This window comes from Drosophila busckii, chromosome X (assembly GCF_011750605.1).
Source record: "Drosophila busckii strain San Diego stock center, stock number 13000-0081.31 chromosome X, ASM1175060v1, whole genome shotgun sequence".
NCBI classification, from domain to species: Eukaryota; Metazoa; Arthropoda; class Insecta; order Diptera; family Drosophilidae; genus Drosophila; species Drosophila busckii.
The window spans coordinates 2,642,025-2,669,055 of record NC_046608.1 but is presented as its reverse complement, the minus strand read 5'-3'; the positions used below and the strand labels follow the sequence as shown (position 1 = coordinate 2,669,055).

General features: G+C 41.5%; 4 protein-coding genes across 5 annotated transcripts; 1 reads left to right on the top strand and 3 right to left on the bottom strand.

Moving 5' to 3' along the window:
* The first annotated feature begins 94 nt into the window (after positions 1–94).
* LOC108605042 (homeotic protein female sterile) lies at positions 95–10,816 on the top strand. The gene is given in 9 exon segments (XM_033294350.1): positions 95–639; positions 1,945–2,353; positions 2,447–2,644; positions 2,771–2,783; positions 2,879–7,467; positions 7,573–8,328; positions 8,331–9,104; positions 9,330–9,434; positions 9,507–10,816. Coding segments are annotated over 8 exon segments (7,044 nt in total). The 5' UTR covers positions 95–639; positions 1,945–2,263; the 3' UTR covers positions 10,026–10,816.
* Positions 10,817–14,290: 3,474 nt separating this feature from the next.
* Positions 14,291–14,827, bottom strand: LOC108606059. Its single transcript, XM_017995906.2, has 3 exons — positions 14,725–14,827; positions 14,583–14,659; positions 14,291–14,528 (listed from the first exon to the last, which is right to left on the bottom strand). The coding sequence occupies exons 2-3, from the start codon at positions 14,655–14,657 to the stop codon at positions 14,457–14,459; spliced, it is 147 nt and encodes a 48-aa protein (XP_017851395.1). The 5' UTR covers positions 14,658–14,659; positions 14,725–14,827; the 3' UTR covers positions 14,291–14,456.
* A 499-nt stretch (positions 14,828–15,326) lies between these two features.
* Positions 15,327–20,132, bottom strand: LOC108607175 (actin-related protein 2). Of its 2 annotated transcripts, XM_017997829.1 has the most exons (8): positions 19,627–20,132; positions 18,911–19,021; positions 17,809–17,823; positions 16,761–16,976; positions 16,494–16,703; positions 16,287–16,436; positions 15,950–16,228; positions 15,327–15,886 (listed from the first exon to the last, which is right to left on the bottom strand). In XM_017997829.1, the coding sequence occupies exons 1-8, from the start codon at positions 19,672–19,674 to the stop codon at positions 15,716–15,718; spliced, it is 1,200 nt and encodes a 399-aa protein (XP_017853318.1). In that variant the 5' UTR covers positions 19,675–20,132; the 3' UTR covers positions 15,327–15,715. The 2 variants fall into 2 exon arrangements, with proteins under 2 accessions (XP_017853318.1, XP_017853319.1); XM_017997830.2 differs by lacking the exon at positions 17,809–17,823 and having other exon boundaries at positions 19,627–20,131.
* Positions 20,133–23,038: 2,906 nt separating this feature from the next.
* LOC108607069 (serine/threonine-protein phosphatase 2B catalytic subunit 2) lies at positions 23,039–25,676 on the bottom strand. Its single transcript, XM_017997686.2, is given in 2 exon segments — positions 23,039–23,750; positions 23,752–25,676. Coding segments are annotated over 2 exon segments (1,725 nt in total). The 5' UTR covers positions 25,231–25,676; the 3' UTR covers positions 23,039–23,504.
* Between the last annotated feature and the right edge of the window lie 1,355 nt (positions 25,677–27,031).

The following is a 27,031-nucleotide window of genomic DNA, read 5'->3' as shown; positions in this document are numbered from 1 at the left end:
AAACTAAGCAAGTTGAACAAAACATGTTATGCTCCTGTTAAAAAGTGAGCAAAAAATGTGTCGTTCAAAAGTCTGGCATCACAATTACGTATTATGTGAAAAAGTAATAATAAAGTGAACGCTAAAATATAAACGCCAACGTATATAGCGTGTGTGTGTGTGCAAAATTCAACAAATAAAAACTTATTAGAAAAGTGTTCATTATTAGCCACGGCGAACTACACTTGCAGTACATTTGTCATCTAGCTACTGCTTCCAGAAAAAGAAAGAAAAATACATAGGCAAAGAAAAGAAACGAACAGCCAGCGCAACACAGCCAACTACAGCGGTACGAGAACGCGTTAAATAGCCAACGGCGAAAAGGGAGAGGAGAACACAATTAAAACTTGAATCGAAAATTCGCATAGAGCAAACGAATTGTAAACGAAATATAAATTATAGCCAGTGCGCCGCTGTGCTTTTGGCAAAAGTGCTGCACATAAACATAAACGTGTCTAAGCTAACATAAAGAAACAATTGGTTCGGTTATATATTTTTTGCAAACGGCTGAGTAAGCGTAGAAGAGTGCAAAAAAAAGAAAGAAAAAGGAGCCAAGGAGCAACGAACTGTGTGTGCGGTGTCCGCTCTGAGTGTAAAAGGGTAAGCACTATATACGCTTATACGAATTTTTTTTTGCTTTTTTGTTTGATGTTTTTGTTATTGCGCTGGGGCCCGCAATGCACGCGCTGATTGTCTCGCTCGCACTCGCACATAATACAGGCGGCTGTAGTGGCTGCTGCATTTGATTTTGTTAATTTTGTTTTCACATTGCCAATAATTTTGCGCAATGTGGCAACGCTGCTGCGAAAAAGAGTACCAAACAGCAGCAGGAAGAAGAAGAAAAAGAGCAGCGGCAAACTTCTCGCGCGGTGGATGTAGCGCAACTAAATCCATTTTTTTTATAAATTAAAAAAGTTATTGTTTAGTGCTCGAATAGAAACAGACGCATTTAATGAATAACCGTGTGCAAGTAAATATAACTAAATAAATACAAAGCCTACAAATTTTTGCGAGTGCGTGTACGTATAAAGTATGCATGTGAATGTAAATGTGTGTGTTTGAGTGTGTCCGCTATTAAACGGCACATTTTAATATGTCTTTCCGACAACTCTGTGTGTGTGTGTCTGTCTGTGTCTCATGGAGTGCAAGCAAAATGCCGTGTTTTTTTTTTTTAAGTAATCTTTCAAAATAGAGCTACTTGTACGTCAAACTCTTTATGAATTACTAAAAGTGCGCGCATGCTGCTATACATAACTTTTTTGCCGTTTGTATTTCATGATAAAGTTTTCTTTTTGTTAACAGACCTTAATAATAAATATTGAAATATAATGCATACAAGTGTTGGGCAATGTTTTTATACGTTCTATGCTTATTAGACTTAGCATTTGCCAAAACTCTTGGTGTGTCAGCCATTGTTCTTCTTCAATTATTACACGAAAGACGCCACCGCCGCATACTTGCTGGTTGACGTGTATGTGTGTGTGTACGCGTTTGTGTGGGTCGTTGCGGCGGCGGGGGAACTTGTACTCACACACACATGCACTGAGAGTTGGTGCGATTGGCCGTCTCGCTTGCACGCACAGTTTTTTCGCAGTCTGCGTATGCATATGGTGTGCTCTGTGCTCTTCGCTCTTACTCTTGCTCTCACGCAAGTATTGGGGCGGCTGTGCGGCCCCCATGCATACAAACACACATACACACGCATGCACGTACGCACACGCATAATAACTGCAAGGCGAGCCGGCAGAGGTATCCCACGTACCAAAACAAATACAATAAAGAAAGAAAGAAAAAAAAAAAAAAAGAAAAGAGTGCAAACAAAAGTGCAACAAACAAAATGCGCGAATAGTATTAATATTTGTAACTCTAATTTAGCGCACGCTGTTTTTTCGCGAACGCTCTCAGTTGTTTTTACAGCTCACATAAGAAGACTGACACAAACACAACAAAACACAACAGCAGCAAACGCAACGCAACGCAAAGCAAACAAAGCAACAATAAACCTAGTGGGTCACATCAACCAGCAACAAGGAGCAGCAGCAACAACAATAACATAAAATTGTAAACTGCAAAGCAGCTCAAAAGCAAGGCCGAAAACGAGACGGACGAGAGTGAGTGAGTGAGAGAGAAAGAAAGCAAACGCAAGTGCGAATTGAGCGTGTTCGACAGCGCGGCGGCAGTAGGCGGCGAAGGAAGCTAACGCTAATGAGGATCTATTGGCAGCATGAGTACACTGGGGGGAAGTAGGGGAGAGCGAAATGCCAAGCCCAAATTTACAGCGTTGGATATAAACCGCATGTACAAGAATAGTCGTGTAAGTAGCCGGAGCCAGTCAAGCTTAGATTTCCATTTATGGTTCAAACTTTCTCATACAACAAATATGCAAATTGCATTTTCTCCCATATAGGGCGAATCGAGTGAACCATCTGCCCAAAAGAATCAAGTGCCGCGTAAACATGGAATGCAAATATTGGGTAAAGTGCCCTCCGCTCGGCGCCCACCAGCCAATCTGCCATCCTTGAAGGCCGAGACAAACAGTAGCAGCAACAGCAACACCAGCAGCAGCAGCACTAGCGCCAGCGGCGGCAACAACAACACCAACAACAGCAGCAGCAGTAGCAGCAGCGCAACGCCTTTAAGCAATAACAACACCAACAGCAGCAGCAGCACCACTACCAGCAGCAGCAACAGCAGCAACAACAATAATAATAATAATAGTAATCAGCACGTAGCAGCAGCAGAAGGTAATACTTTTGTTTTTTTTCCAGGCATCTAAACTTTGAACAAATGTTTACTTTTGTTTTTATTTTTGTTTTTGTTTTTTTCTTTGCAATTCTAGGCAGCACACCAATTGCAGCAGCCGTTAATAGCAGCCACAGCGGCAGCAACAACAACAGCAGCAGCAGCAGCAGCCATAACGCATCTGCTGCAGCCGCTAGTAGCAACAACACTAATAAATACAACAGCAATAGTCATATTAGCAGCGGCTCCAACATCAACAGCAACAAGAACTCAAAGCTAATTAATAATTCTGCTAGCAACAGCGTTGGCATTGGCAGCGCATCAGGAGCCTCTACAAATTCACCGAAAACATGGTCAGCAATAACTACAGGACACGAGCGTGCTGCTGCTGGCAATCGCCAGTCGCAAGCGCAGCAGCAGGTTGTGCCACATTATCAGAGTCCGCAGTTCCAATACGAGTTCCCCACACTCATGGGTGGACCATCTGCTGTGATATCAGCTGCGGCTGCCGCTGCGAGCAGCAAGTCCAAGGAGGGTCACTATCACCATCACCAGCAGCATCAGCACCACCAGCAGCAGCAGCAACACCATCACCATCATCATCAACAGCAACATCATCATCAGCAGCAGCAACACCAGCAGCAGCAACAACAACATCATCATCATCATCATCAACAACAGGGACGTGGCGATTATCGAGAACATCAGGCCCGTCATGGACATGCCCAGCAACAGCAGCACGGCGGCAGCGATGCCGGCAATTACAGAGGTGGCAGCGACGACGTCGGCGTTGGCGCTGGCGATCTAAGCGAGCTGAGCCTGCGTCCACAGAACGATCCGGCTGCCTGGCTGCAGCAGCAAGAGAAAGCAGCCAAGGAGTTGGCCTCCAGCCTACCGGGCCAGGGCCACCAACAACAGCTAAATGTAAACGGGCCCGTCGCCCCTGGCTCTGCTCCCGGTGTGCCGTTGCCCATATTATCGCTAATGCCCTCATTCATGCGCAGCGGCGCACCACTGCCAAATGCAGCCGGCGTATTGGGATTGGGCATGGGTCTTGGTGCGCCCACCATGGCTGCCGCATTGGCCGGCGCTACTGTCGTCTCCTCTGCCGTCAGCTCTGGCGTCGGCGGCGGGGTCGGCGGCATAGAACTGGGCGGCACGCCCATACCCTATCAGAATGGCATTGGCGGCGGCGCTGGCGCACGCTCTGCCTCGCCAGCGTTGCTTGGCGGATTCCGAGCTGCGGCCGCCATACCCAAGCGACCAGCAGCTACAGCAACGCCACCCAGTGCTGTCGGAGGCGCCAGCACACCGCCACAACAACTGCAGGCCAACGGTCCGTTGCGTAAGGATATCAAGGACAAGGACTTTGTGGTCGAGCCAGAGGTGGCTCAAATGCAGCGTCCCATTATACGCGAAGAGGATCTGGAGCGCCTGAATGCCATAGCCAAGGACGATAGCTGGACAAAGCAGGACGATATTGATTACACCAAGAAGTTGACGTTCTCCGATGATGAGGAGGCGCATGTCACTGCCACAGATGAAAAGCACCGTCACCGTCACGGACACGGACACGGTCACGACCATGGCAACAACAAGCATCACTTGGAGCAGCGCAAGCTGAGTGGTAGCTCAGCCGGCGGCAACGGCAATGGTAACAATAACAGCAGCAACAACAATTGGCAACAGCAGCAGCGCGCCAAAGAGAGCAGCGAGCGTGAGAATGCCGAGAGCGCCGCAGCTGAGCAGCAGCGTCAACAGAATGGACATCGTGGCGGCAACGGCGCCGGTGGCGTCGCTGCCAACAGCGGTGGGATAGCGCTCGATGCTGGCGTCTATGAGCGGGCCAAGCAGCGCAAGGAGGAGGAGGAGCGACGCGAGATGGAGCGCAAGCAAGCAGCAGCTAGAAAGCTGCAAGAGCTTGAAATGAAAATGAACTGCAAAAGGGCGGCAGAGGCGGCGGCAGCGCAGCAGCAGCAGCAGCAGCTAAGCGATGTCACAAACTTGGCACCAGCCCTAGCAGCAGCAGCAGCAGCAGCACAAGCAGCAGCAGCTGCAGCGGGAGCAGGAGCTGAGCCGGCAGCATTAGCAGCGTGCACAGCTAACGCCACGCCAAGCGAGGATGAAGCGCTGGCAGCAGCGCAGCGACGACCACGTGGCAGCAATGCCAGCATAGGCAGCAGCGGCAACATCATTAATCCAGCAGGATTCGCCGGCAGCTGCAACATGAACGCAGTGGCTGCAGCTGCCGCTGCAGCTGGCGGAGAGTATGGACAGAAGCCCGTGTTTATGACTCACTTTCAGTCGAATTTACCGCCGCGCTTCCAACGCCAGCAACAGCAGCAGCACCAGCAGCAACCACGTGGCCCCGGCGGCGGCGGCCTAGAGAAGAGCGCCTCTGCCAGCAGCGCTTTCGAAGGCGGCAGCACACGTTATCTGCAGCAGAAGGGCGCCAATGGTGGACCCATCAGCGGAGGTGGCAATGGCAACGGTAACGGCGGCAACGGCGGCGCGCGCAGCATTTCTGGTGTCTAGGCGCGTGGCGGCGGCGGCAACGGCAACAGCAACGCCGTCATCGGCGGTGGCAGCAACGCCTATGGACGCAACCGCCATGACAGCGCTAGGGAGGAGCAGGATTACCGCAATGCACAAGCGGCACAGGCGCAGTCTGCGTCACAGCAGCAGCAGCAACTTCCGCGTAGCATTTCTGAAAATTCACAGCGCAAAACCAGCGTCAGCTCTGGTGACGACGCTGGCAATGGCTGCGGCGTTGGCAGCATTGGCGGCTCCTCATCCTGGGCGGAGCAAACAGATGCAGAGCAAAAGCATCATCATCATCGACATCGCGAGGAGAGCATCTCATCTACGCATAGCCATGATTCGTCTGTACAGATCAAGATCCTGCAGCGTCCCGCTCGCCAGCCAAGTCTCAGCGAGGAGAAGCCACGTGGCGGAGGAGGAGCAGCAGCAGCAGCAGACTCTATGCAGCCCACACAGATATTGCGCAGAAGCGCTGAACCCATGGACAATGCAAAGGAGAAGTCTGAATTGATGGCAGCAGCAGCGGCGGCGGCGGCGGCGTCGGCGGGAGAAGAGTCGTCTAAACTGAGCAAGGAGGAGCTGCTGCTGCTGGAGAAGGAGAAGCAGCTGGCAGCAGCCGCCGGCAAGCGGCCAAGTCCACGAGGTGGTGCACGCATGGGCGGTGGTGGAGGAGGAGCTAATGCCAATCCACGACACCAACCTGGCAGCAACTATCGCGGACAGGAGCAGCGCAACAACATCAGCGATTGGAGTAATCGCAGCGGTGGCGAGATCGAGAGTTTCGCTGGACGTCGCTATTATGGCAGTGGCGAAGAGCAGTCTGAGCATTCGGAGGATGTGGATGAAGATTGCTATAGCAGCAGCGGCGGAGGAGGTGGCGGAGCCGGAGGAGCTAATGCCAATCCACGCCACCAACCTGGCAGCAACTATCGCGGACAGCAGCAGCGCAACAACAGCAGCGATTGGAGTAATCGCAGCGGTGGCAGCAAAGACAGTTTCGCTGGACGTCGCTATTATGGCAGTGGCGAAGAGCAGTCTGAGCATTCAGAGGATGTGGATGAAGATTGCTATAGCAGCAGCGGCGGGAGAGGAGGCGGAGGCGGAGGAGGCCCTGCGGCCAAACGCAATCCCAAAGGCAAAGGCAAAGTTGGCTTCTCGCCACGTGGTGAGCCTTCCAGACGCGGACGCGGTGGCGGCTTGAACCCAGCCAACAGTAATGCGGCGCCAGGATATCGTCGCACGACAGCTGCAACTCCAGCTGCAGCTGGAGCTGGCGGTGCCAGCGGCGCCACTGCTGGAGGCCGTGCTTATGGCCGCTTAGGCTATGAGGAATACCAGAAGCACCAACGCCACTCTGAGTCGGAAGCCAGCAGCAACGCTGCTGCTGCTCCTCCTTCAAATCCAACGGCAGCGACGTCTGCCGCAGCAGCAGCAGCGGCGGCAGAGGCGGAAAAGGTGAAGCAACAGCAGCTTGCGCTCAGCGCTAGTTTGCACACCAAGGATGACATGGAGCATCCAAGCAAGGAGGATGCACTCAAGGAAGCTGCTGCGGCAGGCCTTGCAGGCAGAGCGCCACCTGGTCTCAGCGAGAATGCAGTTGTTGGCGTCTCAGCAGCAGCAGCAGCGGCGGCGGCGGCAGCGACAGCCTCACCAGCGCCATCGGTGCAGGCAGCGTGCAGCACGTCGCTGAGCACTTTGATAATCGATGCGCCTGTGAATACCATAATCTTTGAAAACTCCACCTACAAGCAGCAGCAGCAGCATCAACAGCAGCAACAGTCAGCAGCAGCACTTGCCGTCGACCATTTGTCCAGCGCCCTTTCCCAGATGAGCTTTGGCAAGGATGATGAGCATCAGCAGCAACAGCAGCAGCAGCAACAACAGCAGCAGCAGCAGGATATGAAGTTGGGCTTCAGCTTTGCGGACGATGCAGTGACGCTTAAAGTGGACGCCGCCAGCAGTCAACAGCAGCAGCAGCAACAAAATAATTCCACAGCGGATTTGAATATGAAAATAGCAAGCGTTAAAAAGGTGTGGGAGTCGACCACGCCCATGTCGGAATCAGCGCAGCCGCCTACGCAGCACCAGCAGCAGCAGCAGCAACAGCACGCGCAACAGCAACATGCCCAACAGCAACAGGCGGCGGTTGCTGCTGCCGCTGCAGCTGCTGCCGTTGCCGCTGCCCAACAGCAACATGCTCAGCAGCAGCAGCAGCAGCAGCAACATGCGCAGCAGCAACATGTAGCACAGCAGCAGCAACATGCACAGCAGCAGCAACATCAGCAGCAGGTCGATGATGGCAGCACACACATGACCGCAGCCTCCTTTGTTGCTGCCGTGGCCGCATCACAGCAGCAACACTCGCAGCAGCAACAACAACACTCGCAACAGCAACATGGACAGCAGCAAATGCCGCACTATGTGCACTTGCAACATCAGCAACAGCAGGCGCCACCGCCGCATCACGCCGCACACCATGCGCTCTCCTCACCCGGACCCGTATACGGCAGTCACGGCTCACCCTTCGACGCCGGCACGCTGGAGCAGCAATTCCAGCAGCAGCAGCAACAGGATGATTATCCCAGTCCACAGCAACAGCAGCAACATGCACAACAGCAACAGGCCAAGGCCAAGCAGCTGCATGCGAGCCTTGGCATGTCGCCACCACCAAGTCATCAGCAACAACAACAGCAACAGCAGCAGCAGCAGCAGCAACACTCCCAGCAGCAACAGTTGCCGTTCTATCAGGCCTCGCCACAGTTCGGCATTCCAACAATTCCCAGCCCGCCGTCGATAGTGTTCAACTCATCGCAGCTGGCGCCACCTCAGGTGCCGCCACCGCAGGTGCCCGGGCCCACACAGGCGGGCAGCATGTACGCTCCATTCCATTCGCTTGATCATTCGAGCCGTTCGCCCGCCTATTCAGCGGCCGCCCCCAGCGCGGGCTCACCAGTTTCCCTGCGTATTACTGCAGCCCGCTTCCAGCGGCCCAGCGGCGGCGCTGGCGGCCGCTCCTCACTGCGTACGCCATGCAGACCCCCCGCCCATCGTACCATGGCGGCAACATGCCGCCACCGCCCACAGCGCCCACGCCCGACATGTACTCCAATCTGACGTCACAGTTCCGACTTGGCGGCGGCGGCGGCGGTCCCTTCGGCCAGCCACCGCCACAGCCCAGCTCCCAGCAGCTGAACAATCCCAACACTGCCGCCGCAGTGGCCATCATCAGCAACAACAGCAGCAGCATGATGTCCACGGGCGGCTCCAAGCAGCAGCAGCAGAACCAACAGCAGCCCATTGGTGCCATTGGCTCCAAGTCGGCCGGCAGCAACAGCGGACCCGGCGGACCCTATGCAGCTGCTCAGCAGTATATGAATCTGTATGCGGGCCCACCGCAGCATCCTGGCCAGGGCGGACCGCCGCCAGGAGCGCATCAGCTGCAGTCGAATAGCTACTACTCGAATTCAGCACCCGGCGGACCCAGCGGTCCGCCCTACTTTGCCGGACCGCCACCCCAGGGCGGCGGCAATGGTGGCCAGAGCTACGGCCTAAGCAGCGGCGGCGGCATCTACGGTGGCCATCAAGGCGGACCGCCTGGCTCGAACGGACCACAGTCGCAGCACTCCATGGGCAACTTTAATACACAATTTATGAACTCTCAGCTACTGACGGCCGCCGGCATGGGACAGTTCCGTGGCGGAGGCGGCGCTGGCGGCGGCGGCGGTGGCGGCAATGGTGGCTACATGAAGAGCAGCCAGGCCCAGGCGCACATGCAGGACTCGGTAAGTGTGAACTCATGTAGTGCTGCGCTCTTAGTCCATTAGCTAGTTTAGTTTCCTTTCTTCGTTCCTTTATTATAACGCTCTATTTATGACAAACAGCTGCAAGAATTTTCAACACGCTCACTCGGATTTCTTCTTTCAAATTCTTTCTGGGACTCCATCAGTTCAAATTCAAACTCAAATTCAAGAAATCCTCAAAATTAATTGTTGTAATTGTTGTTCCAGATGGGTAGACAGCTAAAGAGTCCGCTCAGCGCCGACATGAGCCTAGGATTAGGCAATAAGGTGCAGTCGCAGCCAAGTCCGCCCCATCATAAGAACTACGGCGGAGTGAGTAGTCGGACGCCCAACCAAACGTATATGCTAAAACTCTGCTCCTCTTCTTTCTCTTCTCATTTGCAGTGGGATCTACAGAATCAAGTGCTGCAGCAGCAACAATCTCAGCAGCAGCAGCGCCAAGCCGGCAACGGCAACAATATGAATTCATTGGGCGGCCGCGGAGCAGGTGCAGTTGGCAGCGGCTCGGGCGGATCCCAAGTAGTCGGCGGCAGCAGTGTTGGCAGCGTGGGACAGAGCGGTGGAGGCGGCGGCGGCGGCCAAGGACGCTATCCGGCGCCCATACAGCGACCCAACAACTATCCACAGCATCCCCAGCAGCAGCAGCAACAGCAAGCGGCCGCAGCAGCAGCGCAGCGAGCGCAGAGCATGCGTCAGGTGACGGGTGGCGCCGGCAGTGCCGGCAATAGCAATGCACCCAGTGGAGCCAATAATGGCGGCAACGGTGGCCCTGGCGGCCCTGGAGCTGGTGGCGGCGGCTCATCGCCTGCCGCGGGCTCCTCCCAGCTGAACAAGCCCTACTATGCGAGCAATTGCGCGGGCGCCGGCGCTGGCGCCAACCGCGGTGAGTGGCACGCCAATTGATGAGTGATCCTCCAACTGACGACAAAGACGATGACGACGACACAAAAACAGACAAACAAAAGTCTCGCTCTCTCTCTCTCGCTCACACATACACTTAAGCACACACACACACACGAGCGCGAGAACAACAAGAGACGATTAAATTATTGTTGCGTGTGAATGGGCAAACAACAAGAACGATGATAAAACGAATTCAGATTCAGATGCAGAGAGAGCAAAAGAATTACTAAGCGAAGAAGAAGAATAATAATAAGAAGAAAACAAAACAGCAAATCGTTGCTGAAGATTAAAGTGAAATGCATAACAAACTAACTTAAAAGAAAAAGCAAAAACTATGCGATACACAAAGCAAACAACATTTATATATATTAAAAGCATAAAAATAAAAGTAAATAAAGAAGCGACAGACATAAAGGAAAAGCGTTTAAAAAAAAGCATATACATATATATATATATATAGAATTTACAAGCAAACAATTTAAAGGCAAATAAAAATGCAATGTGGGCGAGACGACACACACACACACACGCGTACAATTTCCCCCGCCCCCCCTAACACACAAAATGGAAACTGCCTAAAAAAATAAAATGTGAAAGCAAACAACAACAACAACAATCAATCAATCAATTTGAATCAGTAGCAGCGCCTAGAAGAGCGCAATGCCACAAACGAAAGAAACTTAATGCGAGTAAAGCTTAAACTATGAAAAAACCGCATTATTTTTAGTTGGGTTACACACACAAACACACACACACACAAACACACATACACATACACATATATACATAAATACACACACACACATATACATAAACTTACATCATATGCGTATAATTATTATGAATTGAATCTGCAGCTGCAACAAAACAACAACAACTATGCAATAAGCGTCTCGGCAACAAAAAAAAAAAATACAATTACTAAACTAAAAGAAAGGAATGACAAATTATAACACTTTAGCTACAAACTTTAATGTCTTGGCGTTCCCAACAAAAACAAAAAAAATCTATAATAAAGGAGCAACAAAACGAAAAGCAAGGAAATTTAAACGTTACTAAACAACAATATTATGCTTTTCACACACATACACACACACACACACATACATATATATTAAATGGCATACTTACATACATATATTAATATTCATATATATACCATACATATAATTTTTATTTTATAATTTTTTTAAAATGTATTGTGTTAACTTTTAGCGTTTAGTTTAAGCATAAAATGAAACAACAACAACAACTACAAACAAACAAAAAAGAACCATTAACATAAACATAACAAACAAGAAAAACAACAACTAATTAAATAGAAAACGAAAACTAAATGTATTTTTTGTCAAACAAACTTACATGCCCTACATATATATACTACATACATACATACATGCAAACTTATAAAATGATTTTATTCTTTTGTGCATAGTCTGCATTTGTTTTGGCTCTAAATTATAACTATTATTATTACTATTAAACGAAAATTATAGATTTTTTTTTCTGCCAACTGAAAAAGTAAACAAACTTAAGTTGAAATTATAATAATTTAAAATGATGATACCATTTTCTTTTACTCTGTCTAGCGCAATTGAAAAAGAGTGCAAAAGATCATACTTGAGAGTTAAAAACAACAACAAAAAAACAAAGTAAACAAGCTGAAAAAATATATTAAAATAAAAAACGAAACGTCTTGTATAAACCTAAGCACTTTACCAAAATCGAAACAGCAAACAAAAAAAAAAAACAAATTAAGTGGAGCCTGGATTGTCTACTCTAATCCACGCTCACGCATATACACAAACACACACACACATGGAGACCTCGACTTTGTTGGCGCATTATAACTGTTAATTATGCTGGAATGAGACTCGCTTTAATATTAATTTTATTCTTTCTGCATACAGATAATATATATAAATATATACATATATTTTTTTTTGGTAATACACTGTTAGCTATAGTTATAAAGTTAATGCAAATGATTAAATATAAACTGTGCATAAAAAACAGAGCGAGCATTAGTCCAGCATAAATACAGTTGGAACGTAACGACTGCCGCTGTTAGTATTACGTATAAAGATTTATGGGATTGGCTTAGGGGCGGGGCAGGTGGGGGTAGTCATTGCAATTGGACAAGCATTGATATTTATGTTGTATGTGCTCAAAAAATGAAAAAGTCTTGACGACTGTGCAACTAAAAACAAAACCAAAATACAATTTAAACAAAATAAAGAAAATGATTATGTAACTGTAACTTATCAAAGATATGCATATAAAACAAAAACATACTTAATTACTACACTATAGAGGCAACAAAAAATATAAGTACACACCCACACAGATAAAAAAAACACACATTTGAAATCCAAGAGCAATATCACTCCATTTTTAATGACAAAAACTCCTCCCACATACAAATTAAATAGTGATCATTCAAAGGATAATTAGTAGGATATATACATATGTTAAATACATACACACATATGTAGATCTATAAGCATACAATACAGACAGCTTATTTCATAATCGTTCGTTCGTTCGTTTGTTTTTTTTTTTTGTATCTATGTATGTATTTTTCGCACTTCGCTCGGCTGCTGCTGTTGCTAAATATACAAAATGAAAACAAATCGAAAATGAAAAGGACAAATGGAAAATCCAAACCCAAAATTCGAATCAAATTTTAATGTTGATATGTGTTGCCAGGACAAAGGTTTAGTTATTAAAAACAAAAATTTATAAAAGCAACTCATGAATCTTAAGTCTTAAAATATAAAACAAAAGGAAATCCAAGGCAGCGCTTGCTATTACCACAATAAATGTAACAGATCTATTTTATAGCTATAGCATAAAACATAGAATTGATAAATGATTAATTTATACATATATATATATATATATATACACTTACATATATATATATATACACACATATATATATATATTTTAAATTGCATATATGGTTTTTCGTCTCTAATCTCTACCAAGCAACAAAGTCAAGTACATGGGCATATATAATAAATACATCCGTACATAGTATATATATGTAATCAATTTTTACATTAAATTCATTCAAATTAATTTTTAGTAATACTGAAATTTTTGAGAACAACCACAAAAGTCAACCCAAGAAATGAAAAGTTTAATGCAAGTTTGATGAAATGAAATAAAAACATTAAATAAAATATTTAAAACAAACATTACAAAATACGTATGCATGTAAGTGTGTAACTAATGTCTTTAGTTTGTGAGTGGAGAACGCATATATTTTTATATAGGCAGCTTTCCTTAAATGTTGGCGAACAAATGGATCCTTCTCTTTTTTCTACGCACAGGATTCGAAATCAAGCTAATTCCAAGCTTTGACAATCTGTAACTGATGTTATGGTTGCTTTATTTCAGACTTTGTTGAGCTCGAGCTGAGCAAAGCATAATTAAAACTAAAAGAAATACAATTTAAAAGGGCCACAATTCATTTTGAGTGTCAAAATTCAAGTTGAGCTAGGTGCAATGGCGAAGTTAAGTAAGGTAAGTAATTTATGTGTCTTATTGTTGTTGTACATAAATCAAGACAGCTCCTTTCTGCCAAAAGCGAACAAACAAAATTTTGAAGAAATGGATAATAAGCTCTAACTCGGCAAAAATATGTCCAAATTCAAAGTTTTATGTCTTCTGTTCTAATCGTAAGAAATACGAGCGGTTAACCACTAGAGAATCGAATGATACTTGACCAAGCTATGACTAAAATACTTATGCTGCTTGTGTTTTATTTGATTGCAGACTTTGAGAAGCGATGATTCAGCTAAAAACAATCCGATTTAACTGTTTGATACCCTATTTTTACAATGGGTATAACAATGTTCTTTCTTCCAAAAAGCAAGCTTTGATATGCTTCAACTCAGCGAAATGGTGTCCGCTTTCAGAGTTTCATGCCTTGTCCTACTCTTAAGATGCATTTTATTTAGGCTTTAACAAGTGAAATAAGAAATGACTGTGGGCTGATCTTGTTTTCCCCAATCCTGACCTTATATCTGTATAATTAATGGATTTATTGTATGTTCTTACATGATTGTAGGCGGATTAAAACGGAAATAGAGGGAAGTGCAATTGTTAGTGACAAATGCTGTTCTCCAATCGCAATGTGCCGATTCAGTATATATACATACTTTACTTTAGGCTATCTTTCGTGCAATTAGTTCAACCTTGCCCGATTATCCGTTTTGTCCATTGTGCTACGCAAACAAATGCCTTTGTAAATTACATAATGAAATTTAGTTTATTTTTTGTTTTGCGCTACATTTAAAACGTATTAACTTCTTTAAAGTGTTGCACTTCATAAAGTTGTCACTTGAAAGGGTTGCCTATCTGAAGCCATCGCTCCAGGATGTGCAACTTCTATATTATAGGGACATCAAATCCAGTTGCACTCTACTTCTTCTTGGGCTTCATGATCTGGTAGGCAATCAGCAGGCCCATGACTGCATATGTAGCTTTAGCCACCTGTAATTATGTATGTCATAACATTTGGTTAGTCTGTTTGGGTGCAATACTTACATTAGCACGGCCAGCCATGGTGGTGCCATTAAAGTGCTTTGACAGACCGGTTAACTTCTCTCCTTCGCCAGCCATATCTGTTCGGGGTGTTTACATGTTACATGTTGTCCATTTAGTTAAAATTTATGCTGTAATTACTTACTTTTTCTCTGTTTATTGACGGTAGTGAAGCTATGCAATTGGTAAAGAAAAAGTATGTGCTGCAAATAGGTTATACAACGTGCAGTGTTGCCACCTTTGAAAATGATAAGTCGATAATGTATATCGAATAGTTCAGCTGCAAAATAAAAATTTGCAACAGTTATTTCCTAACCATTTTTAGTCAAAAATAATTTATAAATGGGGCCTTTAACAATAATTTACTATGTTTGACGTTTTTAAAAACAGAAAACATTTAAAACAATTTCAGTGTTACAAAATGTATGAAATCCACTCAGTTGCTTGTTATCGATATTTCTCAACCTTGCGCAATTTTTTTTAAATGAGCTTCGTAGTGAATCTCAAGTGGGTGCATGTAAAATGCCAATTAACAGCTTATTAAACGCCAAAGATATCATCTAATCTTGATACGCACACCCAAAGAAGTGAATTAAATGGTACAACAATTAATGACACTTTTTTTTAATAAAGGATTCCTTTACTTAGACATACATAAATTTTTGAAAATGAACTATACCACATTGATTCTGTGTCGAAAATCTAAGTTTCGTTGCATAAGGACAACCAATATAACAGAAGTCTTAATATAATGCATATGTATATTGTATATATTTAGTTAAACAAAAAAAAATGTATTAGATATAGCAAAAAACATAAGTTTGATAATGAGTGAACTATTACAAATTAGTCATGGGTCCGATTTGGTGTTGGACATGACGTTAACAACATACATAGCACTTACAGTTGGATTAATGTGTAAAAAGTACGCGCTTACTTTGTGCATAATACGAATGTGTATTTATATAACTAACGGGTTTTAAAAATTGGAAGAACTGTAATGTCCTATGAATCCACCAACAACCAACATCAGCAGTAGGTCAGCGATGAACTTTACATGACTATGAACTTCAACTTAGACGAAAAGGCAATGCAAATGCTCTTGTATCGAAATTAAATGTTATCCATTTTTTTTTTTAGTTGCTAATCTTTTGCAGTTTTTGTAGCACTTTCAGACCCTGCTCCTGATACTCCTGCTTGGACATCCAGAATCCATCGCGATCTTTTGTGACCTCGGCTAATACAGCACCACCAATGAACACCATATCCTTGCGGCGTGGCGGATCCTCAATACGAATTTTGAATTTCTTTGCAAATTAAGTAAAAAAAACAATAAATACAACTTTTTATACAGAGTTGTGATTGCTTACCGCCAACTTTTCCGTATCATTCTTAAGCACACGCTCCAAATACAATTGCTTAATTTCACGCTCCAAGCGACTGGGCAAACCGGGATACATCGTTGAGCCGCCCGATAATACTATATGCTTATAGAGCTCTGGTCGTATATCAATATCAGCCGCTTGTATAGTATTGAAAGCCAACTCTGCAATGCCCGCGCCCTCAACATTGATTAAATGTGGCTGGAATAAGGCTTCAGGCGCTTCGAAACGCTCGCCGCCCACTTTAATGACACGTCCATCGGGTAACTAAATAACATGTACAAGTTATAGATTTGAATATACAATAAAATGAGCTTGTATTTACTGTATATGATTCCACCAGCACTGTCGTTTCCAGCGCCAATCGTTGCTCCATTTCAATATCGTACCCAATATAGCAAAGTTTCTCTTTCATTATGCGCACCGTTTCAAAGTCAGCGGAATGATTAAAGGCATAGCCACGCAGTAAAAGTAGCTGCAAAAATAAAAGAAATTAAACATTGTTCACTGGAGTTTATAGATATGCATATACCTTTATCAAATAGCGCGTTATATCACGACCCGCAATATCCAAGCGTCGGGTCAAGTGGGGCAGTGAGAATTCCTCGTAAACAGGACATATATGCGTTACGCCATCTCCAGAATCTATGACTACGCCTGAGATGAGACCTTGGGCATATAATGTCAGCACTGCTTGTATAGCTATATACGTTGAATCGAAATTATATTTCTCAAACATCACCTGTAAGCAAAGCAAAATGTATCAATCGCTTAAATAACAAGCAAATTATTCTCATACCTCAATCATTTTTTCTCGATTCTTTGTGGGATTCATTGGCGGTTCTGTTAACAGAATTTTTGTGTTTGACGGATCAATATCCATTTTCTTGGGGCCGAAAGTGTAATCCCACACATGACACATATCTTCCCAATTTCTCACAACGCCATTCTCCATGGGATAAGAGACCTCCAGCAGTGAACGAAGCTGTGATGCCTCATCGCCAACCATAAGATCCTGTAAAAGCGCGTTAAGCAATTAATTTCAATGCTCTAAAAATGGAATTGTTGTTAAATTTTTTGATAAATATCAACAGCGTTTACACAAAAGTTACCAGTTAGTGGAAAACTCGTTGGAAACCAACTTACTTACAACTAGTAACGAATAACGTGCTAACAACATAAAATATGCGAGCAAACATAACATTTTTAGCATAAACGATACAAATCCAAAAGCATTTCATGCATTAGGCAAATCAAAATAATTATTTAACAAAAGAATTGAAGGCATTTTTCTTTTGTTTTTTAGCTTAGCTAGATAAGAATAACAACAATATACAATAAAGTTGCCATTTGCATACACATTTACATACATATGTAGTATGTACAAATAAAAATCTGTAAAATCTAATTAACTGCAACAATTAACAACAATTTGATGTATAAATATTTTGATAAATTAAGAATTGCACAACCAAACAATCAAACGCATGTGATAGTTCTATAGTTTAGTTGATTAAATGGAAATGTTTAGTGTTTGTTACATTGAACAATCTTGAGAACATTGAAATTGTATAATTACAGTTCCCTAGAAGGGTATTACAAATTGTGATATGATAAGGCCAAAAAAAGTTTGTTAATAAGTGCGCAAAGATTACAAATTGTTAACTCGTTGGAGAGCACTCATTATTATTGTTAGTTTGTAAAATTCGTGTGTAATAAATACATTTTTTGTTGATTAATTTTAAGGATTTCAAAATATTTAGAAATTCAATTGCTGTTTTGGGTGTGGTATTGGTTTTATGTTAAATATTTGCTTTTTTGTTTTTTAACTATAAAGCTTGACTTACATCGACATGTAAATCCTGTAAAATATTTGTTTCAAAAAAATATGTAAAAGAAAAAACAGAAAAGAATGTATAAGAATATTAAAATTAAAGAAATATTTTTTCCTAGTTATTATAGTACGTAATATGTATAAAAGTTATTATTATTAAACGTTTGCCTAAATTAATAATATTTAATAGCTATAACAAATTGTTCATAAATTGCCATACACACATACATACGTAGGTGCCCTGTGTATGGGTGTTTGTTTTTGCATAAGTATAAGTATAGTATAGAGTATTAAAGCGTTCGATGTGTGGCTAACTAAAATATCAAAAGGATCATAAGGATAATGTCTGTAAGCAATCGATCATGCTCATCATAAGACGATCTAAGCTAAATATAAAACTAATAAGGGACGACCTACAAGCAAATTTAAAAATTCATAAATTTAAGTTATTGGAAGCCTTTACAATTGTCTCTTGTTTTGCCTGTAGTATGTGCTACGGTTTGTTTGTATTTTAAATAAAATGTACGCATGTATATATGTATTGTATACGCATGTATGTATGTATTGGAGTTGTACATTGTAGTTAAATTATTGTTAGTGCTTCATTCGATCAATTTAGTCACAGTCGTTCAAATTGCAACCCGCACCAGAATATACCCGAGCAGCCCATGATGATTTTTGCTTATGAAACAATGAGCAAATAAAAATGAAATGATATGTTGCATTTGCTATAAAACATTACAGTGTGCAATTGGCACATAATTTGTGAATTGAGTATTTGTTTGGCATGTACGTACGTTAGTTAAAAGGTAAATTAATGAACAAATGAGCTATCAATTGATGAATGAAATAATTAGTTACATACGTATGTAGGTAAGTAAGTAGTTGTATGTTATGTGAGGCTATATGCGCTAAAGTTCTTCGACTAATCGTAATATATAGCTAATAGTAAATATGTTTATATAGATATGTACTTAATTAGGACAAGTGTATGTAGATTATGGACCTGTGCATTTGTTAACATATGTATGTATAGTTGTAAATACGTATGTATGTATGTATGTATATAATATTACGAATGGAGCAGAAGTAGTTGGCAAGTGCGCTTCTTATACCTTCACTTCGATGTCACCAATTTTATTAACTGCACGTATTATGGGTCGTCCCACCATCGATGGAAAAATGTGAGCGGGGAAATTGCTGCCAGCATAGCCACATTTTACAAACTGCAAAAAGAGTAAAAAAAAATACATTAGCAATAGTCATAGTTTGCCAGCGTTACAGTTACAGTTTCAATTCATTTCAAATATTTCGATCTCGATGTAAGGCAGTAATCGATAAGCGCTGTAATCACAAAACAATTAAAAAAAAAAAAATACTTTTGATAAGAATATTTTCAATGGTTTGCTTATCGTGCTTGGCGCTCTTTTATTTACTTTGTTTGTTGCTTTTTGGGTATGCCAGCGAACGAGCGAAAGAGATAGAGAGACAGAGAGAGAGAGTGGGTATGCATAACTTTTGATTTGGCTTGTGGTGAGTAATACTATTGTTTTAAACTCAATTACAGCCAATGACTAAAGCAATGTTTAATGCTAAGAAACTATGTATACATAATACATAATGTAAGCATGAAGCATTTATGTACATATACACAGCTCAGCTGTGCCTTGCCGGCAAAACATCTCCCGCAACGTCAACGCCCTAATGCAAAAGAAAATCGCTGCTTAACCTACAATGGATGGCCTAATGCAAAGAGCAAATGTGTGTCACCAACTTGGCTAAGATGGTTACCAGCATTGCATTTGTTCGTTATATGCATTTATATACATACCCCTGTACCGTTATCACACACGATAACTTTTCGTCCCTTGCTGTCCATGTTGTGCCCCAACTGCGCTCCAACTTAATCTTGAAATCGAATGGAATGCTCCTCTGAATATGTATTGATGCCGTGGTCTCGTAGTCGTCTTGTTGTCGTTGGCTTCTCACGGCTGTGGCTGCGCTGTTCCGATCGCCTTAGCAATGGATTGAAGTTGAATTCACAGCTGGCAAAGCCGTTTCTTTGCAATATTAGAGATAAATGAGTCGAAGCTGACTGCCAAACTGAATCACACTTTCCAGTCGCACAACACACATACACATGCAAATAAACAAACGCGGACACACGGATGGGCACGCTGGCGTATTTAGTGCAACAGCGCTCTCTTTGCTATTTTCTATTGACTCAGGCCAATTATAATTTAACAAATATTATTGTTATTATTATTGTTGCGATTAGTGAACTGCCATCTGCTTGTAAATAGTATTAATTTTCTATTTCTGGGCGGCACAAAAACATCCAAAACATTCACACTAGAGCTGGAGTTAAATTCGATATCAAGTTAATCGATTCACGCACGCCCAGCAATCGAACTGGAACTTGAATCAAATTAGAATTGACATGGAAAATCATACTTATCAGTATTTTCCAAAACTGTTTTACCGTTGCTATTTAAACAAGTTGAAAACTTTTCCAAATGCAAATGAGAAAAAACAAAGCGGCTGAGAGTCGCGACAATTTATTTTATATTCTTTATATAGTATGCATGTATGTATATTGTATGTATGTATATATAATTTGTTATCTTTAGAATTGCTTTAATAGGCGAAATGTCTTAGATTTACATAGTGTTGTTTTTCTCATTTACATTTCACGATGCGTACAATATTAATATTATTAACAATTGAGTAGAATTGCACACTCTTGTTATGCAACGTATTTTCGATCATGTTTCTTGAAGTTTATTTTGATTATGGATTAGATTGTTTATGGTCATGTGACTTACACGCATACATAAGTATGTATGTACAATTGTAATTATTGTAATTATGGTCATGATGCTTATCAAAATCTATATATTGTGTTTGTATTCTGACATTATTAACTTGCTTATGTATGTATGTACTTGAAGGCGTAGTTAAAGCGGAGTACAAACATCTTACGTTTGTATTTATGATATAATCACAAAGTAATTGGAACGAATTTAACGAATGTTAGACTTTATGTTAAGAAGCACGCTGTATGTTATATAATATTAATTGGATTTGTTAATAGACTAGACACAACTGTAACATTTCGCAAGGCATATATATATCCATATATAAATGTTTGTATGTATATCTAACGAGTTTTCATTAATAAATATGATACATTTAAAATTCAAAATCTGCAACATTTCTACTAATGCTTGCTCATGATATTTTCTGTTTGGTGTTAAATTAGGTTTCATTGACATTTTGTTGTGTTTGCAATAATTGTTAATTACAAATATCGACAAATATATATTTCTTTTTATACATAATATTTTTTCTAACTAAATTGTTGCATTTTAGCATAACATTTATCAACACTTTCGTTATGAGTGTTAAAATAAAATAAATTAAGTGTGTATGTTGGAATTAAAGGGGAAATACAATAATACGGGCAATGATTTATTTTATTTCAATTGTTTGGTTTTGTTATTATAAAAGCTAATTATTTTTAACTTATTATTTTGAAATATAAATGTATGTATATGCATTAGTTTTTATTTTGATACGTGCATTAAAAACTATATTTACTGTATAATTATTTATGCAATATTTCAAAGCAAAGTACAGCACTAATTGTACAGTTTAAAAAGAAAAACAACAATAAGCAATACAAATTTAAAAGTAAGATTGTCTATTAAGCAACAAAAAAAAATGAAATTGTGGCATTTACAAAGGCAGTTATATATATTTCTCTTAATTTGTTTTACATGCATGTCTCTTTAATAATTGTTTTTTTTTTGTTTTTTTTTTTCTTAATGCGCAAACCTGAGAAACTTGCTTAAATCGTAGATCTTAGAGTCAAAAATAAGAACAAATGGAAAAGATTAGGAAAAATTGTGTGTGGTTTAAAGAATTATTTTTGCATTTTTTATTAGTTATAATATTTTTAAATTTGTTATATTAGATATATATTTATGAATATATATATGAAATGTGTATTTCATTTATGATTTTGTTAAACAAAAAAAATTTTAGTTGAAAAGTTATGTGTGGGTGTGTGTGTTGGAGATAATAACTTGTTTATATGTATGTAAGATTTTTAAGTAATTTCATTTTTTTATTAGATAAATATGTTATTTGAATTGCTATTTGCTTGTTTAAATTGTGTTGCTTTCCGTGTGGAGCTTAATTATTATTTATGTTTTGTTTTGTTTTATATTTGTATTTGACAATTAAAATGCAATGCTTTAAACATGCGTAGTTTAAAGAATATTTATATATATGTATATATATTAATTACCTAATGAACAAAACAAAATTAGATTTCGCATTTTTGCAGTTATTGTTTAACATTTGACTAAGCCAACAATAAACACAATCGAATTATACAAATGCCCACAAATTTATGAAAATTGAAGTAAAAGTTGGGTTCATATAAAGCAACAAAGTTAACATCAATAATAAAAAAAAATAAAATTAAAACATATGTTTTTATATGCAATGATATATCTTTATGTTTACAGTAAAATGTATAAGGAACATTTATGGACTATTGCAAATTGTTATCAACAATTAACTTTTAGTGTACGCATGTGTAAAAAGATTGCACAGTTCTTTTCCAATGACTATTTAGTTATTATATCAACTTTTCTTCGCTTGTTTACTTATTTGTTATTTTTTTTTGATTATACATATTGCATATAGGATTTGCTTTTTTCAACTTAATGCTGTTTTAATGTTTTTCTCATATTTCTTTCCTTTTTTATTTCATTAGTATAATATGTACGCTTCTTTTTGGCGCTGCTAAATGTTTACAACAATTTAGCTCTAGTTTCTCGCTTTTAAGTGTTGTTTGTTAACTTCTTAAACTTAAGTTTAGTTTCGTGTTTTGAAAAAAAGGAATCTGTGGCTAAATTTTTAAGTGTTTAAGTAGGCCACGTTTTAAATTTAATATCGTGCATCCCGCTCTGGCATTGTTGTTCTCTCTGTTCGAGTGGGCTGTATATTTTTTTGCTTTTCTTTTTAGCATTTTGCTTTTAATTAATAGTTGAGTTTAAATTTTTATATGCTTGATTTAAGTTAAGCTAACGTTGTTTATATTTAATGGATTTTTTAAAGTGTTTTCCTCAACATCGAGATGATTAAATTTCTGTTCAATTTTCAATTAGTATTGTTTACAAATATGTTTGTTGTGTGTGTGTGTGTATATATATATATATATATGTATATTCAAATAGTTATAATAGTTCATTTTTCAATAATTTCAATTCTGGTTTCGCCCCTAAATTTCGGCTTAACATTAATGCAAGTGTATTACAGTTATTAAGAATGAATTTTAGCTAAAACGACAATTCTTTGCAACATTATGTTTATAAATTTTTGTAGATATTTTACTTGCTCCATGTGTATGTGTGTGTGTGCCTGTCTGTGTTGTTTGTTAGAGAGTGCTTAAGCGCGAGTGAGAAAGAGAATGTGGCATGTGTCCACTAGAAAAACTTTATCGGGCATTTACAACCGACACACCGCATTATCCTTAACACTGCGACAAATCACACCAACGACAACATCATCAACAACAACAAAACACAAATAACATTATTTAGTGATACCGAGATCGAGACCAGAGCCCTCGTGGAGTAATCATTGCGTTTGCCCTCTCTGTCTCTCTCTTTCACGCTCGCTTGGCTTAACAGACGTTTACCCATGCGCCGCTCCGTTGTTGCCTTGACTATGATGATGGTGATCCTCGTTGGGTGTTGGGGGTTGATCGCGTCGCGGCGGCATACGCTCGTTGACCGCATCCAGGCCCTTGGCCTCCGCAAAGGAGGTGATCTTGTGATTGGGCGAGAAGCCCTGCATGGCATTCTTGAGGGATTGCTTGCCGCCGGAGAGGGCGCCCAGGGGTAGGGCGCCCGTCGGCGTGAGGCCTTTGAGTTGGAGCACCTGACTCGGACTCCTCGCGCAGCACTGAAAAGACTCGGGCCATTTTGCCAATGGCACGGATCTTGTTCCGGATGACCTCCTTGCGCAGCGCCGCCTCGTCGTCGGAGAGCGGCTCCTCGCTCTCCTCGGTCATGAGCTCATCGTCGGAGCAGATGTTCAAGACGTTCACCAGCATCTCGGTGACCTTCTCGCCAACGAAGGGCAGCGACCATGTGAACACGTCCATGAAGTTGGGAAGCCAGTAGGGATGCGGTGAGCAGTTGAACTGCCTAATATTCATCACGTTGTTCTCGTACTTGAGCACCGCCGCCTTGTTGTTGTACACGTCGAGATAGTTGGGCGCCGAGAAGATCGTGATCAGCGAGGGGAATCCGGTGGTCTGACTTTTGCGGTACATGCGGTAGCCGGCGTCCTGCGCCTCGTGCGCCCGTATGATCGAGAGCAGATTGTTGTTCTGCAGGAAGTCGCAGCAGGCGGCGTAGCTGTAGAAATACGAGCAGCCACGCACCGAGTTGTGCGTATAGAAGTCCGAGTTCTTCTCGTTGCCAAAGTCCTCCAATGGGTCGGACCAGAGCAGGTCGCACATCGGGCCGAAGGCGGGCGGCTCCTTGAACCGATCCAGCCGCCTGATGTCCTCCAGCTCGTGTATCTCCGGCGAGAGGCCGCCGTGCACGCAGAGGAACTGCTGGTTCATCAACGCCGCCAGCGGTAGGCAGTCGAACGCGTCCATGCACGCGTCATACACGCGCTCCGAGTATTTGATTTTGCACTCCTGCTTGAACGTAAAATACTCCGTCAAGTGCCGGCACTCGTGGTTGCCGCGCAGCAGGAACAGCGTCTGCGGATACGTGATCTTCAGCGACCACAGATACAGCACGCACTCGATGCTGAAGTAGCCTCGGTCCACATAGTCACCCAGAAACAGATACTTTGTCGTAGCCGGCGAGCCGCCCACCTCGAATAGCTTCATGAGATCGTAAAACTGGCCATGGATATCACCGCAGACTGTCACCGGCGCCTCAATGTCAATCATGGTCTTCTCTTGGCGCAATAGGGCGGCGCCCTCTTGAATGATGCGCAATGCTGGCGCCTCTTCGATGCGGCCTTCGAGTATAAAGTGCTGCTTGAGTACTTCGTGGTTGGGCTTACCGGTGCGAGCATCAAACACTTCTGAGATAGTCAGCTTATGGCTGGGTGGGAATGGCACGCTGTCGACAACACGCTGCTTGGTGTTAACCGCTGCTTGGCCGTGACCGTGTATCTTGTGCGTGGGACTGTCAGTTGTGGTGTTGGCGCTACCCGTGGTGGTGTTGGTGGCATTCGTGTTGGCATTATTGGTGGTGGTGTTGCTGTTGCTGTGGCCGCCAGAAGTATGTTGCGTATCTGTGGAATCCGTAACATTGTTGGCCCTTGGACTCGCACTTGTTGCCCCCTGGGCGGCGACGCTGCAGGCGCCGCTAGATTGATTATTCGAAGACATTTTCTTTAATATATTTTGTGTGTATTAAATGGAGTTACTTCTTGAACTGTTGCCCACACTGGCGTGAGCGGGGCTCAATGAGCGCTCTCCCGCTCAACTCTTTACCCTCGCGCACACACACACAGTCACCCACTCACACAGTGGCACGTTGGCCAACAACACACGCACTTTTAACTTTTCCTGCTGGTGCCGCTGGTGCTTTTTTTGTTGTTGTAGCCTGGTCTTTAGCCGCTGTATCGCGTTGCCAGCCTTTCTGTAAATGTTTTTGAATTAGTTTCGTGCTGCTGCTGGTCCTGTGTTAGGCAGCAACAATTTAATAAACAATTTGCAGCTTTGGATTTGGTTTCGTTTTGGCTGCTAGTATGCTGTGTCTTGTAGACGTCGTAATTTCTCTCTTGCTACGTTTTTTCGCTTCTCTATGGAATTTTCAGCTCCCTTCCCTCTCCGTTATTTTTATTGATATTCTGACGGTGTGACCGTCACTTTGAAACGAAAAAATACCTAGTGCGAGTGAAACGCGATAGTAACGAGCAGCATAGCTATTTATAGCTAAATATCGCATCGATACATTTATTAAATGGAGAGTAAAATATCGATAGCAGCTGAAAATGTACAAAATGTATTAGGACAAGTATTGCAAAATCACAAGACTTTTGCGATTTATTATTGTATTCAAGTCTGAAAAATACTTACCCATAGAACAATTTTATTTCAAAAGTTTACTCAAAACGAACTTTTAGAGAAAATAATAAACGTGCACGCATTTTATTCTCAGGATAGGTACTTGTATATTTTTTTTAATGTTTTGTTGTTTTTGTTTTTACTTTGTTAATATTAATTATGTTAATAACATTGATAATGGTTTTTATTTTTGAGTTCACTTAATGTTAAAACTTTTATTCTGCATCTGTTGTTACCACTTGTAAATTAATTTGTTCTCTTTTGGATTGCATACAATTTGTTCACAACGGCTTTGTTGCCAGCCAGCTGTCCTTGCAATACATTTATAAATTTATATATATAGATAATGCTTTCACTGTTAAATTTTATAATTTATTTATTTTCCGTTTAATAATAAAATTGAAAATTTTTAAAGAGATTTATCTAGATGTGATGTTGTGTTTTTGTTTTCTTTTGTATTTATTATTTATAATTGTTTTAAGTATTAATTTGTTTTAATGTTGCGTTAATATTATTTGTTGTTGTTTAAGTATAAGTATATAAACTTTTTGCTTTGACAAAGTTTATTTAACTTATGTATATATATATATATATATATATGTATATATATACATATTCACATATATATGTGTGTATATATGCATATAAATAAATGTTTAAATATATATAAAATATGCATTTAAATTGATTTATCCAAAAGGTAAAGTTTTTTAATTTTTTATAATATATATTAAGTTTTCTTTGTGTAAAGTTTTAAAGCATTCGAGGGCAGGAAGTAGATGTTGAAAAATACATGTATCAAAAAATTATTTAAAATATACATACATACGTTACATATACTTATAAAAAGGGATTTTCTATGCAATGAGGACGCATAAATTATAAAATAAATTAAACCGAATTAGAAATCGACGCGTAGATAGACATACACACACACACACACACACATACAGAGGCCTCACACGCTCGCACACATACACACACACATAAACAGAAATGATGGAAAGGGACAAAGTTTTTCAAATCTCACATTCAACGATCACTGCAAAACCGAAAATTACATTTGTCTTTTAGTATAAACAAACTTAAAAATTTTATTTCAGTATTCAACTTATTAAAA

Excerpts from the sequence above, each read along its gene's own strand:
- LOC108606059 (XM_017995906.2), bottom strand. The coding sequence starts at position 14,657 with ATGGCTGGCGAAGGAGAGAAGTTAACCGGTCTGTCAAAGCACTTTAAT. Across the intron at positions 14,529-14,582 it reads CCATGGCTGGCCGTGCTAAT|GTGGCTAAAGCTACATATGC; the intron begins GTAAGTATTGCA and ends ACATAATTACAG.
- LOC108607175 (XM_017997829.1), bottom strand. The coding sequence starts at position 19,674 with ATGGACAGCAAGGGACGAAAAGTTATCGTGTGTGATAACGGTACAGGG. Across the intron at positions 16,704-16,760 it reads ATCGAGAAAAAATGATTGAG|GTGATGTTTGAGAAATATAA; the intron begins GTATGAGAATAA and ends CTTTGCTTACAG. Across the intron at positions 16,229-16,286 it reads TGCTGGTGGAATCATATACA|TTACCCGATGGACGTGTCAT; the intron begins GTAAATACAAGC and ends CATGTTATTTAG.